Source organism: Podarcis muralis, chromosome 7 (genome assembly GCF_964188315.1).
Source record: "Podarcis muralis chromosome 7, rPodMur119.hap1.1, whole genome shotgun sequence".
Lineage (NCBI taxonomy): Eukaryota > Metazoa > Chordata > Lepidosauria > Squamata > Lacertidae > Podarcis > Podarcis muralis.
Window position 1 is genome coordinate 72,229,456 of NC_135661.1, and position 16,166 is coordinate 72,245,621.

Below are 16,166 nucleotides of genomic sequence, written 5' to 3' on the forward strand. Positions count from 1 at the left end.
GATTAATCCAATAACAACAGTTCTGATTTTAATCCTGCACTGCACTTCTGAAACAGTAAAGGTAAAGGGACCCCTGACCATTAGGTCCAGTTGCTGACAACTCTGGGGTTGCGGCACTCATCTTGCTTCCGGCTCATGTGGCCAGCATGACTAAGCTGCTTCTGGCAAACCAGAGCAGCGCACGGAAACGCCGTTTACCTTCCCGCTGGAGTGGTACCTATTTATCTACTTGCACCTTGACATGCTTTTGAACTGCTAGGTTGGCCGGAGCAGGGACTGAGCAACGGGAGCTCACCCTGTCGCGGGGATTCAAACCACCGACCTGCTGATCAGCAAGCCCTAGGCTCTGTGGTTTAACCCACAGCGCCACCTGCGTCCCTCTTCTGAAACAGTCTCAAACCTTTTTAAACAGTCCTGGAACGATATTTTGCTTAGGTTGTTGAGAGCTGTTAGGAGACCCCTGTTTCCCCCATTGGTGAATGAATGAATGAATGAATGAGAGAGATAGGGCAAGGACACACCCAGCTGGGCATTCAAGAAGTAGGGACCACTCCCACTACTGAAATGAATGTCCTGAGGAGAAAATGTGTGGCTAAGGAGAGGGTGTGGCCTGGGCAAAGACCTGAGAGCCAAAAAAAGAGGCTTGGAGGACTGCATTTATTCCTCAGGCCTGATGCTTGGAGGACTGCATTTATTCCTCAGGCCTGATGCTTTCCTGGAACCTTCTGCAATTTGTGATCTGCTTTCAGCACCTGGGGAAAGTTGGCAGCAGGGTGAGCCTCCCACACAGGACTGCCCCTCAGTGGATCGTCGTTAGTCTCAGCCTCAGCATGCGCTCGACCTCATTGATCACTGGCCTGGTCAGCATGCATCCACAGGGAGTGGAAAAGGCATGGGATCGTGTTTGTGAGTTGGGGTAAGGGGGAGAGAACAATGGAGATGCAGACTTGAGCTCATTTCTTATGCTTTATTTGTGCGCTTCGTCTCTGAGCTGGCGTCACCCGCGCTGTATCACCTCCCGGATCCAGCCGACGTAGTTGCAGACCTTGGTATAGATACCTGGTTTCCCAGGCTGGCCGCACACCTCTGGACCCCAAGACACGATGCCCTGAAGTTCTTCGTTGCAGATGAGGGGTCCCCCAGAATCGCCCTGCACAGGGAGAAAATCCCACCCCCATGTGAAGTCTTAATAGAACATTTCATCATGTTGGCTAGAACTCAGGAAGCTTGAGCTCAGGCTCTGTGATAATTCACAATTGCCAAGGCTTTTACAAAGCCGCATTCCTAGGGGTCTTCAGGGAAAGCTTAACCATTTAACTGGTTTCTTCAAACCAGTTAAAATGAGTAGTATAGGTCTTTCTAGCTAGGTCATATGGTGTAGAGTCAATGTAGCAGTCTTTGGCTTAATTTCAAGTGACTTTTGCAAGCAATCTGTTCAGATCTTTGTTAAGAAGATGTGAGTGCCTGGAAAGAGCGAGAGAAAAGAAAAAAGAGAGAGATAGAAGGGGGGGGGGGGGGAGAGAGAGAGAGAGAAAGAAAGAGAAAGAAAGAAAGAAAGAAAGAAAGAAAGAAAGAAAGAAAGAAAGAAAGAAAGAGTCTTGTACACATTCATCATGTGGCACCTCCCTGTCAGATTACGTATCTCCAAATTTTGTCGTGTACAAAAATGCATATACCAGAGCAAGGTGTACATATAAATGCATGTCTTAGTGAAAATACCATACAAAATGCACCACATTAGGGAAATGTGCTTTGCAAAAATGCTTATATTAGGCAACACTGCATACAAACATCAGCATTAAAATGCTGATGACTGTTCTTGAAGATATTTATTTACTAAGTCACGAGTTGATCTGAAAGTGTGGAGTACTGAACTTAAGAGTGGAAAAATTAGCAACTGAGTAAAACTGAAACTCACAGATACACCTATCACCACCTTGAGGTTTGTAAAAGTACAAAAAAAGACTTTATGGGGAAAACCTTGAAGGAAACAGAAACCCCGAACAAACCTCAAAACAGTTCGATGGAGACTGAGCATGCTCAGTGGCCACAGAATGTGCAATATCTGTTGCCGGGGGTGGGGCGGGCAGTGGAGAAGTGGAGAGAGTAAAATGGAATGGAGTATCCCAGGAAGGGACATGGCTGGCTGAAACCCTGAACTGGAGCAGTCCCACACCACCACATTTTGCTGCAGGTCCTGGCTATTGAAACTAAACATGAAGTGGCAGTTCTGGGATGTCTAAACACAGAAAAGGTCTTTGTCTTAGCAGCTCACAGACGCTGTAACACAGCCATGGGCACACAAGCCTCTACTGTCCTCAGGCAGTTCTGGGCTTAAAACATCTTGTAAAATTAAGCAATTACATGAAAGTCACTTTGGAACAGACGGAAAGCAGGTGGCAAAAAGTACAGCCCAAGAAACAAGGATTAGAGACCATAAGGACCATAGCAGGAGACAGGCAAAATGTGAACAAGGTGCACTCCAGCTACTGTTGGACTCTCGGCTCTTGCTGAGTTTGGTGTGGGGGGAGGGCAATCTGGTGGCGGCAATAGTTGTGGGGGGAATGACAGCACAGGTGGGGCAGGGAGTGGCACCTTCCCATTTCATATGGTGAAATGGGATGGGCTGCCCCAGGCATGGTGGCACAGGACTCTTGTCCGAGCTGCTCGTTGCCTCATTTCACTCTGCCTAACGGCAGCGCTGGCTTGGAATGTTTATACTGTATTTTGAAAGTGACATGGGGGAAATAGTTTTAAAGGAGCCATTATGCCGATCCTGATTGTACCCTCCCCCCCTCTCCCATCCCAGGGGTGCCATCTCTAGGGTGATTTTACAATTAAAAAAATTAATTGTGGGTGCTCAGCACCCACACCGCAGGGCCCCTGACGCAACTTCCAGTGCCTCGCAAAGCCCTAGAAGTCACGTCTGAGGCCTTGCGAGACCTCGGAACTGGATTTCCATAGCCACCAGAAGTAAGGTTCTGAGGCTGTGGGGCATGTGACGTCATAACATCATGTCCTAACGTGACATCATGACACCCCGCTGGGCACCTATAACCTGGGGCCCAAGTTGGCGCCTCTGTAACATACAATCATGCATTTTGCACACCATCTAGTTCAGGGGTCAGCAAACTTTTTCAGCCGTGGGCTCAGTCCCTCAGACCTTGTGGGGGGCCAGACTATATTTTGGAGGGAAAAAATGAACGAATTCCTATGCCCCACAAATAACCCAGAGATGCATTTTAAATAAAAGGACACATTCTACTCATATAAAAACACGCTGATTCCCAGCCCGTCTGCAGGCTGGATTTAGAAGGCGATTGGGCCGGATCCGGCCCCCGGGCCTTTGTTTGCCTACCCATGATCTAATTTGACCCTAAGTTGCCTCTGAATTAAAGGATTTTCCTCACCTGGCAAGTGTCAGCACCCCCTTGCCTCACGCCAGCGCACAACATGTTCTCGGTGATGGCATCAGGATACACTGCTTCACACTCGCTCTGCGTGATGATGGGCAGATAAACACACTGCAGTTCTTCAGGGATGGTTGCTGTAGAGACGACAGTTACCAAGGTTAGGAGTCGCCAAATGTTTTGGACCAGTAGCACACTTGGAATTTTGCGAAAGGGTGGTGGGCACCAGTCACAAAATGGTGCCCGCAGGAGCATGACAGGACACAAAGTTAGAGAGTGCACAGTCATTGCTGCTCCCTCTCAGGCAAGGTGACCATGGGAAGTCTGCTATGTGCTGCTGGTCCCAAATGTGGAAATAATGTAATTATGACCCACCACACACACACACACACAGACTCAATGATGGTGTTGCTATCTAAAAAATACCTGGAAGCATTCCCCAGTACTTGGGAAAATATACCACAGAGGCATTTCTCACATTTACACACACATACGTATCACAAATACAAAGCCATACATATATCTCCCCGCTCTCTCTGCCCAAGCACACCCTTCCCTCTCTCTCACAAACCACACATACACAGAGATCATATATTTGAGGGCTGGGTGCTGAAACACTGTCCAAAAATCTGGACTTGCCGCTGCCAGTTAGTGTTGACACTACTGAGCTAGATGGGCAATTGGTCTGACAATAAGGCCGCTTCCAAGAGAAGGGCTGTAGCTCCATGGTAGAGCATCTGCTTCACATGAAGAACATCCCAGGTTCAATCTCCAGCTCCTGCAGCTGGGGCTGAGAGATGCCCTGCCTGAAACCCTGGAGAGCTGCTGCCAGCCCGTGTAGGGACTACTAAGCTTTGTTGGCATTATTTGGCCTTTGCTTGTGTTCTTTGGAACATTGATTGAATAAAGGGATCTCGCTCGATTGCGTGCTTTGCTTGATCGATACAACCCACACCTGTATGGTGGCAAAATCTTTCTGGCTGCTCCTATGGCCCCTCTCCCACCTCTGCCTTAAAAAATTTAAAATATTCGAAGGCCCTACGTCTTGAGCTGCTGGTCCTGCCCCACCCTGTCACAAGGCACCGCGTTCCTGGAGCAACGCACTGACTGGCCACGTTGATGGGCTGGACACTGTCAGTGATGGCCGCAGGCGAGGAGAGCCTGATCAGCATGATGTCATTGTCCTTGCTGACGGAATCGTAGTTTGGGTGAGGCACGAGCCGGACCGCTCTCTTTTGCTGTACAGTGTCCTCCATGCGCAACATGTTGTGCACTCCCAGGCGCACGTAAGTGGTGCTGCAGGAAAGCAAGGCAAAAGGGGGTTACTTGGGAAATCTGCGAGATACAGATGGTGGTACAGTGTACAGTACAGTGGTGCCTCAGGTTACAGACGCTTCAGGTTACAGACTCCGCTAACCCAGAAATAGTACCTCGGGTTAAGAACTTTGTTTCAGGATGAGAACAGAAATTGTGCGGTGGCAGCAGGAAGCCCCATTAGCTAAAGTGGTGCTTCAGGTTAAGTACAGTTTCAGGTTAAGAACGGACCTCCGGAACGAATTAAGTACTTAACCCGAGGTACCACTGTAGTTAAAAGTCTAGAGTGGCATGGTGTCGTGGACTGGCTGGGGAACCCCCAAGGGAACCCCCAGGGGAACAAGGCTCAGAGCCCAGGGATTGTTGGTGGGATGACAATGAGTGGTCAGAGGGAAAGAGGGAGGAGACTGGGAGGAGGAGGTGTTGGAAGCTGAAGAGGCAACAGGGTTCAGTGAGTGGGAAGAGGCTGTGGCAGAGAGCAGTCCAGAATGAGAGGCAGAAGCAGAGGCTGGGGAAGGGGGGTGCCAAGAGGCCGGTTGCTGAAGGAGCCAGGGAAATATCCCCCTCCTGAGGTGACCAGCTCCCCTCTTCCTGGTCTCCCAGAACACAAAGAGGAATGAAGAGGGCAGAGCAAAGAGAGACAAGATAAAGACACCTCAGGTTGCTGGGGAAGGACCCAAGGGAGGAGTCTTAGAGAGCAGTGGGAAGTCCTCACAACTGTCTCTTTGGAGCAAGACCTGGGAAGAGTTGCTGGGATCACCAGGCCTGTGCTATTTTAGTTTCTTTGAGTAAAGCGTTAACTGACACAGGGTGTTTTAGCGCTGGCCTGCTCCCGACTCCAGCTCCTGTCAGCTGGGTGGGCGACTTGCCCTAATTTCATGTGGCCCTCAGTCTAATTTCCTGCAGGTGACAGGAGGCTGGAGGAGAGGCTTCACACACGCCATACATTTAAATACATTCTTTTAACCCTAAGGGTCCTGGGGATTATAATTTATCAGGCACACAGCTACAATTCAGAGCAGCCTCAATCAATTACAGTTCCCAGGATTTTTGTGTGTGGGGAGGGAGAAGTTATGTGCTTTAAATGTATTGTGTGTGCACTGCCAAAGAGTGAGAAGGGGTGGCAGAAAGAGGGGGTACTCCACCCACTTCTGGCTCTAGTCCCACCACCATCAACCACCAGCCCCTAACATAATATCTTCTAGAAAATGTAGCAGTAAACAAAATAAGTTTTTCATCCTAGTATAAAAGATGCAACCGCTACTATCCATTTTGTCTTACAATAACTGCTACAGCTAGAGCAAGGTTCATGGTGCAGTCTTGTGACCTGTTAACCACTTAGGCTGATGTTTCATTGTCTTCTGCAACATGGTCTTGCCTCAATCACTGTGGATTAGTGGCGAGTTCATTCTGCTTTAGTTTGTTCCGTGATGCTTCCCCAATGCAACCACACTATCGCCGTCTGGAGGGGACATTGTGTAACAAAAGCAGGACAAATATGAATCCAGAACATTTGCGGCATAAAAAGTTGTGGGGCTTCAGCGGGAAGTTACAGGATATTCACTGACTGGAGGTGGAACTAGTGTGACTGTCCCAAACCTTTTGCAGGCGCCAACAGTACTGAGAGCTGGAGGGGCCCTTAGGCAGAAGAGGGGATTTTGCTAGAGGCAGTCTGTGTCAGGGGCTGGAATGAGGAGGAATGGTGGGGACCGCCCTCCTCCTCCTGAACCTTCCTGAAAACAGGAGGACAGTATAGATTTAGAACAGTGGTTTGCAGAAGGGCATAGTTCAGAGGCTGCAGAGGGGAGGAGCTGGGAAATATTGGGAAAGCAGCAGGATGAAGAAGTACCAGGGGAGAGACAGCTAACAGACTCAGTGTCCCTTGAAAGCATTCCTGATGCTTCCCCCTCCCAGAACAAGGCGTGCCTTGAGAGTAATAGAACAGAAAAGTCAGAGGCAGAAAGCACAGATCAGCTGGCGCAGGGGTGACGTAGAACAGGAGAGACGGAAGGGTTGGGAATTCACTCAGAGCAACGCCATTATCCTTTGTCTCTCTCTGGATCCATAGTGAATAAGTTACTTGGTAAGAACTGTTTTTTGTTTATCTACTTCTTGGCTGCCACCGTGGGAGGGATCAGATTCCCTGAAGCCTGACAGTCTGCTAGGTCAAAGAGGCAAAGGCGTACCCTGGGAGCCTGCAGTGTGCAGCGGTCAACACCCACTCCATGGTCACCAGAGCTCCGCTGCAATAGAACCGGTTCATGTCATAGATGGCTGCATGCCAAGGTTGGAAACCTTTCATGCATGCGGTTCCTCCAACAATTCGTGACTCTTCCTGTGCAGCCGCTGCAAATTGGGGTGGGGGTGGAGAGACAAGAACAGGGACAGTAAGAAAGCCTCTGCTGCGTCACCAGAGACAAGGGTCCATTGAGTCCAGCATCCTGTTTCCCAGCCAGTGACCAATCAGATGTCTCTGGGATGCCCACTAGAAGAAGATGAAGACCATAGCTCTTTCCCATTGCTCTATCCCCAGCATCTGGTACCTAGAGATGCCTCTGAACTTGGAGCATGCACACAGCTACCATGGTTAGTTGCATGCATAGATCATGGGATGGGAACCCATGGCCCTCCAGGTATTGACTGCCCACCTGGACAGTTTTATTCTGTGAACCACCCTGAGATATGGTGAAGGGTGGTGTATAAATCTAAACAACAACAACAACAACAACAACAACAACAACCTGATGTCACAATGACTTGTGATGCAAGGGGCTTACTAGCCCTGAAGTTGGGACGTCAAAGCCCCTTGCAGCAAGGTGCTGCTGAAACAAACTTTCTCCCCATCCTTCTAGTGGGGTTTCCATGCAAATCTCTTCCTGAATCAGGGAGGGATTTGCATGGAATGCTACTGAACTGAGCAGGATTTCACCCCCTGCTCACTAGCTCATGAGCAGGCGTTAATTTCCTTCTCAGTTTGCCTGTGTGCCTCTGTTCCTTCCTGGCTGAGTGGATGGGCTGAGGGGACAGCTGATGGGTCGACTGGCATGGCTTGGGACAAATTGCCTTATGGTCCAACTTAGACCCCCTGACAGGCCATGATTGGCCTGTGAGATAGAGGTTCCCCACCCTTGTTATATGGAAAGAGTGGGAAACCTCAGGTGTAGGGGTGTGTGTGTGTGTGAATGCAGCTCTGCAGCCCTCTCTATTTGGGCCTCAGGACTCCATACAGGCCACACCTGCTTCCCAGCTGACCCACACTTCTCACTGGTCCTGCTTTGCACCCTTCTGGAATGTTCTGTCCTGGCTAGAAAATATCCTTGAACTCTGCCAATGCTTCTTGTTTACCTGGAGGAAGGACAGAGAGTGATGTGGGAGTAAACTAACATTTGTTGCTCCACCCACTTTTCCTTCTGGCCCCACCCACCCACCACTGCAATGTGGCCCCTGGAAGGTAGCCTACAAGGTAATGCAGCCCTAAGGCTGAGGAAACCTGCACCAGTGCTCAGTGAAACAAGGTCCTAGGCTCAGATAGTGCGTCTCCAGATAGGGCTGGGCAGCGCTCCTGCCTCAAATCCTGGAGAGCTGCTGCCAGTCTGTGCTGACATTGGCATATCCTGTGTACATCTGAGCAACATGCTTCATGTGCCCTGTCATTTACCTGAGGTTGAAATCTCCATTTAGAACAGTGACTGGGTTTGGAAACATGCTTGCACAATCTTACCTCCTGACACCAACAGCAGTGCCAGTGAAACCACCTCCATGGCTGTCATGTCACTGCATGAGACCGTGAAGGGCCTGTCTGTCAGTAGACCTGCTGAGGAGACATGCAGAGCGAAAGGTCACATACAGCCAAGGTAGTGTTTGTGGATAGTGGGTAATAGGTTACAGTCAGATCATTCCGCAAAACTGCAACCCTGCCCGGTTGTCAGGCAGTGGCATTTATAAAATTTCAAACAAAGCATTTCAATTTTCACCAATCATATACATCATTACCTCATTTCATGTTTAATACACATGCACCATAAGCAATAGCAATTTATGTTGATTAAGTTCTGATTCCCACCGTGTTCTGTTACATTGTGTTAGTATGCATGTTGGGTAGCCATTTGCACCATGTAGCAACTTACGTTCTAGCTTTGAGCTGTATCTTTGTGATTCACATATTAGCTGTATTTGTGCCCCAATTATTATTTTTTTGGGGGGGCGGCAACATGCAAAATCATCAGTTTCATAAAGTAAAAGGCTACCGTAACTTCTCTATTAGAAGCACCCTCAAGGATTTACAGAGGTACACATTATTACAGTTATTGTGGCCCTTTGGGCCACCACCACAGGTATAGCAGGAATGGGGAGCCAGTGGCTCTCTAGATATTATTGGACTCCTATTTCCACCAGCCATTGTGGCCAGTGGTAAGGGATGATGGGAGTTGTAGTCCAGCAATATATTCACCATCCCTAGGATGTAGAGAAACCTGAATTCACATTTCTGCCTAGGTGTGAAATTCACTGCGATACCTCAAGCCTCAAAGGGAGAAGGACACCAATTGTTGGCAGAGCACACAATTTTCAGAGCTTAGAAAGCCTGTTTTAACTAGTTCAAGTCCAACATGTCGAAAAAGGAACTGATTCCAGTTTACCACCATCCCTTTACAAAGCAAACTAATTTGGTTCATGTTATGTTCATAGTTCAAGTTCATCCAAATGATCCTTGACACCCCCCTCCCCATTCAGGATGTTACAAGTCAGCTCTCCACATTTCCATATCAGTTTGTGAATTTTGTATGAACAAATCCTCACAAGAATTCAGCAGAATTTTAATGCAGACTTCTAATATACATGCGGGTGGCGCTGTGGTGCTGATCGGAAGGTCAGAGGTTCAAATCCCCGCGATGGGGTGAGCTCCCATTGTTCAGTCCCAGCTCCTGCCAACCTAGCAGTTCGAAAGCATGTCAAAGTGCAAGTAGATAAATAGGTACCGCTCCGGCGGGAAGCTAAACGGCGTTTCCGTGAGCTGCTCTGGTTTCGCCAGGAGCGGCTTAGTCATGCTGGCCATTTATTCATGCTGGCCACATGACCCGGAAAAACTGCGGACAAACAACGGCTCCCTCGGCAGTAAAGCAATTTCCCCTGATAGACACATTTTTGCAAAGCAATTTACCCCAATATTGCATTTTAATGTTATTTTTAAACTAGAAAGTGTGAACACTTTTTTGTGAACACTTTACCCCAGCATTTGCATTATCTTACTTTACTAGAGAAGTGCATTTCAAACTTTGGAAAAGTGTGAATTTTGAAGTGCAAAGCTGTTTTCACTTTTAAATGCAAACTGAATTGAATTTCCATCCAATTCCTAGGTACAATAGCAGGTGTTTTTGTCTCACCTTCCTTTCACATTAGGGGAAGCAGTCATGGCTGCTGTCTGGAGTAAGTCACCCTGAATTCAGTGGGCTTACATCTCTTTAAAAGGCAGGAAAGTGGGCAGTGTTTTACCAGGGATAAGTACCAAGAAAGGGGATTTCTTTCTGGTAAATAAGAGACAATTGTGGCATATTGTCCATCATCACCCAGCTTTCATTCAGAGGCATGTTCTAGTCTATATGGGATTTCAAAAATAATATTTCTATAATGCCCTTCATGGAGAACACTAAAATAGATTTACTTGCATATATTTCCCATTTGGCTGGGGAACTCTGTAAGAGTAAGGAAAATAGCCATCCTTTCAAAAGAGAAATCTCACATCACTTTTTTAAAACACACACACACACACCCAGAGTTCTTGTGATAGGAAGAAATGGAAACTCAAAGAAGAAGGATATTCGTTGAACATCAGCTTGAAAGTAAAACATGCTTCTTTACCATAGAAACGTTTTATGAAAAATTACTATCTGGCATTTGTTGGCAGGTTACTTATCAATAGGTATAACCAGAGCTAAATGGGACAAAACGAAATGCATTCTGACATTTTATAGGCCATCCCGATGAGCACGAGAATAGAAAAACAGACGTGTATTTGTAAGGAGCTCACCAGTAGCCCCTTCTAGCAAAAGGTCACTTGCAACAACAACAAAAATCTGATTGAAATCTTCGACAGCCCCCTTGTCCACAATCTTTCATGATGAACTGGGAAGCTTTGCTTCCAAGCAAGGGCATCCTAGTCACCTTCTCTGGTGAGATCTCAGAAGGATGACATCCATCCCTGAGAAAGATAAAGAGCGGTCCCACCTACCTGTCTGTGATACAACTGGAGGGTTTGGAGGAATGCTGTGGCCTGATGCCTGCCGACAACGCCTGGCTGGTTCTACTTTAATGAGCAGGGTGCTAAAGAGTATTCATCACCATGTGTGACTAGTTTTGTATCCAGCAGATTCCTTGATGCCTTGGTCCACACAAGTCCCACTTCGGAGCTCTTCCCAACTGCTGTATACTTTCCCGTCCCAACAGGGCCAACGCTTCTCTTCACGACTTGTGCCTGCATCCACCACATGCCTTTACAGGGCCTCAGACGCCTCATCTGCCATTGTTAATTTCTAGGCACTCCTCCTAATGAAGAGGTGTCAGCCTTTAATTATTATTACAAGGATTTCCCCCCTCTTTGTTGGATAAGGCTGCAAATTGAGCAATGGTCATTGGGAAGGGCCTTAGAGAGAGAAGGATTAGTGTCAGCCTCCCCACTATTGTTCCACAACAGGTCTTTGCCACTTTAGTTTGGGTTGAAAAGCGTAAATGCACAGACCTGGTGATAATTTTCTGCCAAGCCCAAGGACCTGCGCAAGTTGAAAACACAGATCACGGGAACAGAGCCTGCTTTACGGAAAGTTGCTCACTTTGTGTGGTTGGTTTCATTAATTCATTGTTCAGTCAGGCTGCTTTTAGCTCACCTTTCATTCCAAAGGAACCCAATCTGAAAGGCAGAGCCCAGCATTGCACAGAGCACCAGGTAGGGGCGGGGAATTAAAGGGAAGGGAGCTCAGGGCACATTTCAGGGCTGGGACTTGTCAACTGTCCAAAGATACCAGGTGTTGGTGCCAGCCCTGGCTAGCAGCCTATCTGACCTCACAACACTGTGGTCATGTTAAATCAAAGGAGCCCCAGTTTTGCCGCAATGGGCTTTAGGTGAATATGCCACGAGAAGCTGCCTGTCTCAGAGAAAGGGATGTAAAAAAGCACCGTTTTCTGTCCCACCCTGTCTGTTTCGGTCACAAGCATCACCATTTCTGTTCCACTGCAGTTTGTCTTCTGCCAGAAATGATGTTGTTTGTCTCGCTGTCAGCATAACTTGCTTAACTAACTCGATTTATGGAATTAAGTATGTAAACAGTGAACATTATGCAATTTGTGGAACTGATCATGTAAATTATGTAAGTTAAGTTACAGTTACATTATTCCAACCCATTCATTTCAGTGCAAAGGAAACACGCCAGTGGCCGGGGTGGGGTGGGGGTGGGACATAAACAATTACAGATTGTTTGCAGACTGAAAATGATAACAGCTGTGATTTCTGATCATATTCAGTTGAATTATTTCTGCTCTCAACATGGGACGTAATTTTTGCACCTATTTCTGCTTCAAACTTGGCATATGTCCCCCCCCCCCCCCCCACTTCCCCTTGTAGGGAACTGATCCAGCGGATAGTAGAGAGACATGACCAAAAGCACTCATGTAAAAAGCGAAATGTGCCCACTGGTCTGAATGTGGGGTAAGCAGCCTCATATAACCAACATGCTTAAATCTAATTAATGCATGAAGGGGTTAAGAACATAGAGTAAGCTGTCCTGCCAGGCTTAGCTAGGTCACACACACTACCTTGGGAAGGGTTATCCAGCCTTTGTTCTTTTCACTTTTCACCATTTGAACCATACCAGAAAGGAGGTCAAAGTTGGATGCTCCAGGAAATTCTATTTGAATATATGAACCAAGCTTAGACCATATGGCTTTAGTCGGCCGTCTTTGTGGTCTTATACAGATAATTTAGAAAAATTTACTACTTTGGAACCTAAGTTTACTGCCTAAATGTTCTTTCTGCTGTATGAAAAAGCCCATGAATCTGACCTTTGAAGAGTTTGTAAGTAAACCCTTTCTAACTTACCAAACATGTGGTCTCTTTGTACAGTACAGTGGTACCTCGGGTTACAGATGCTTCAGGTTACAGATGCTTCAGATTACAGACTGCTAACCCAGAAATAGTATCTTGGGTTAAGAACTTTGCTTCAAGATGAGAACAGAAATTGTGCGGCGGCAGTGGGAGGCCCCATTAGCTAAAGTGGTAGGTTAAGAACAGTTTCAGGTTAAGAATGGACCTCCAGAACGAGGTGCATCTGAGTTACTGCAGGTCAGAGATTCTAACAACACTGGAGGCAGCAAAGGTATAAAAATGGGCTGCACCATAGAAGACACAAAAAGCGTCTGCTTCAAAATGGTTCTGATAATTTGACTTTTGTAAAATAGTAGAATGTCTTTATAAATAGTGGCATGCCCAACTTGTTTCAGTTTTTTAAAAAAGTTATTTAGGGACACAGCAACACAGATTTCCTATTAAGATTATGTCTCTCTTTTTTTAATAGTTGTGCATTCTTAGGGGGTGGGGTGGGGTTTGACCTTAGAGGGATGGGTGCCCACAGGAATTTTCCCAGTGGTGCACAGAGGAGTAAGTAAGTAAATAAGTAAGTAAGTAAGTAAGTTAGGAAGCATACATACTAGCATCAGTGAATAGGTCTACAATTTATCTGATGGGTGGTGAGCTGGTGACAAGGCCTGGGTAGACTAAAGATTTTCCTGAAAAAACCCAACATGCCAGGATAACAACACTGGCCCATATTTAAGGGTTATGCTACCCTTCCTGAACCTGGTGCTCTCCAGATGTTTGGGGCTGCAACAAGGACATACTGGCTGGGGATGATGGGAGCTATCCAAAACATCTGGAGGGAGCAACCAAGTTGGGGACGGCTGATGTAGACAACAGATGTCTAGATAGACCAATTTCTGACTTGGTACAAGGCAAATCCTTACATTCCTGTGGGTGGGGGCACGCTTTCTATGGTCAAATGTATACACTCTTCTGCAGCTTTGTGTAGCCACCCGCCCCTTGCCCCATCTGGAAGCTTGCTGTGCCATTTTAGACCTAGGTTCAGGGCAATTCCCTTGCGCTGCCTTCTCCCTTAATTGCTCCCTTCCCTATGGCAGCAAAACTTTGGTTTCACAACCAGCCCAGACAGACTTCTTGCCAGACACAAAGCATGAGCTAAGTGCAGTGGTGGTTGCGAGGTAATTGCAGCCCACGCCGCCCAAACAAGTCTGGATAGACCTCAGGCTCTAGAAAGGTCACACCGCCAAGGAAAGCAGAAGAAGGTATCTTTAGGACTGGCACCCGGAACCACTGTCCCATCTACAAAATGGACAGGCCAGCCATGCACATTCCTAGGGTATGAGTCTGACTTGATGGATCTCCCATGCACTGCTTTCTTATTTTCACATATGTTCTAGGCATGGCTTAGAGGGCACAACGGTGGGGCTGCCCTTGAAGACTGTCTGGAAACTTGAAAATATTGCTGTGGCCCATCCTTTGACAGGCAGAGGCCGATGAGAGTTTGTTACACTTGTCTTACAATGCTCTATTGACTACCATTTCCACCCCTGGATCCAATCAAAATGGTGGCTTTGACCTAGAAAAGTTTGAATGATTTGGGCTCATATAAACACCGCTCTTCTGCCAGTGAAGCATTCTCCTATATGAAGAGCATCTCCACAGCTCCAACATGCGCATTAAGATCTGCTAACAGAATCCTTTTTTTTTCTTTTGCAGATCCAAGATTAGCATCAACTAGAGCTTCAGTCATAAATGTTCTCCATGAGTTCACTAGAAGGTGCCTTCTGGATCTGCCCCCAACGTCGGTGTGGCAGATGCCTTCATCCTCTGCTTATTTGGTGGAAGGTATGAATGGTAATTCTACGTATGTGCATGCTACAGTACTGCCTATGTACTATGTACCCCTTTGGATGTCCCACAAAGGCGTTCAGGCCTGTACCTAGCACTTGCTGGTAGATGGAATAGTGCAGCTGTGTAGAGTTCTTTAAGCATGAATCACAGCTTCCTAGAAACAGCATCTATCCTAGAAAGGCCACTTGGCTGGGAGTTGTGGGGCCACCTGTCCCTTAGAGCTAGGGCTACCTAGGCTCACATGTGAGTCATAAAACAGTGACTCAGCACTTTTAAGCGCTGAGTAGTGTAGGATGGGAATATCTAGGTTGTCCCATTACTTTGTAGTTCACTGTTGGCCATGACTACTCACCTGAACTTGCTATACATAAACTTAGAGAAGGTCACGGGGCGGTGACCCCAGGCATGGGAGCTAAAGTATCGTCAGCACTCCCAGATAATATATAAGGACCAAGGCCACAAAGGGTGAGTTGGACTCATGGTGCAGGCCGTGATGTTGACACCAGTGTTGCACATTCCACCTGTAAGGTGTTCAATCTGTTGCCTGCCCAAGAAGGGAAAGGGATTCTCGGGCAACAGATGGGGCTGCAAGATCTTTTCTGATTCCTGTGATTGCTGCACTGCAGGAGTTCGGACTAGATGACCCTCGGTGGGTACCTTCCAAACCTACAGTTCTCTGATTCTGTGATTCCTCTTGTGTTGTTCCTTATTTTCCTCTCCCTGCTCATAAAACCCATTAAAGTACAACCTTGGTGGTCTTCATTGTCCATGTGAACTCCAAAAAACTTCTGCCTTAGGCATCAAGAACCTTTGGCAGACCACCCCCTACCTTTCAGAGATCCCTCTCATGAGATGCACGGTTGACACCATCTTGTGTCAAGACCTACCTTTGTGATAAATTGTGTGGTGTGTTTTATAATTTTGTATGTTAAAAACATATATATATATATGACCTACCTTGGCTCCCAGTACTTTTCCAAGCACAATTCAAAGTGTTGGTGCTGACCTTCAAAGCCCTAAACGGCCTTGGCCCAGTATACCTGAAGGAGCGTCTCCACCCCCGTCGTTCAGCTCAGACACTGAGGTCCAGCTCTGAGGGCCTTCTGGCGGTTCCCTCACTGCGACAAGTGAGGTTACAGAGGGCCTACTCGGTAGTGGCGCCCACCCTGTGGAACGCCCTCCCACCAGCTGTCAAGGAAATAAACAACTATCTGACTTTTAGAAGACATCCGAAGGCAATCCTGTTTTGGGAAGTTTTCAATGTGTGAAGTTTTGTTCTGTTTTTAGCCTAATGTTTTACAATTTTGTATGTGTTGTAAGCCACCCAGAGTGGCTGGGAAAACCCAACCAGATGAGTGGGGTATAAATAATAAAATTATTATTATTATTATTATTATTATTATTATTATTATTATTATTACCCCACACCCCCTCAGCAGCCATTTTGTGACTGATACCCGTGGCACTTCCTCAAAATTCCAAATGGGCCTCTAGGCCCCTGAAAGGTT

General features: G+C 47.1%; 1 protein-coding gene across 1 annotated transcript; it reads right to left on the reverse strand.

The window, feature by feature from the left end:
* Nucleotides 1–871: 871 nt before the first annotated feature.
* Nucleotides 872–4,701, reverse strand: LOC114603577 (anionic trypsin-like). Its single transcript, XM_028742695.2, has 3 exons — nt 4,453–4,701; nt 3,411–3,547; nt 872–1,150 (listed from the first exon to the last, which is right to left on the reverse strand). The coding sequence occupies exons 1-3, from the start codon at nt 4,673–4,675 to the stop codon at nt 998–1,000; spliced, it is 513 nt and encodes a 170-aa protein (XP_028598528.2). The 5' UTR covers nt 4,676–4,701; the 3' UTR covers nt 872–997.
* Nucleotides 4,702–16,166: the final 11,465 nt, after the last annotated feature.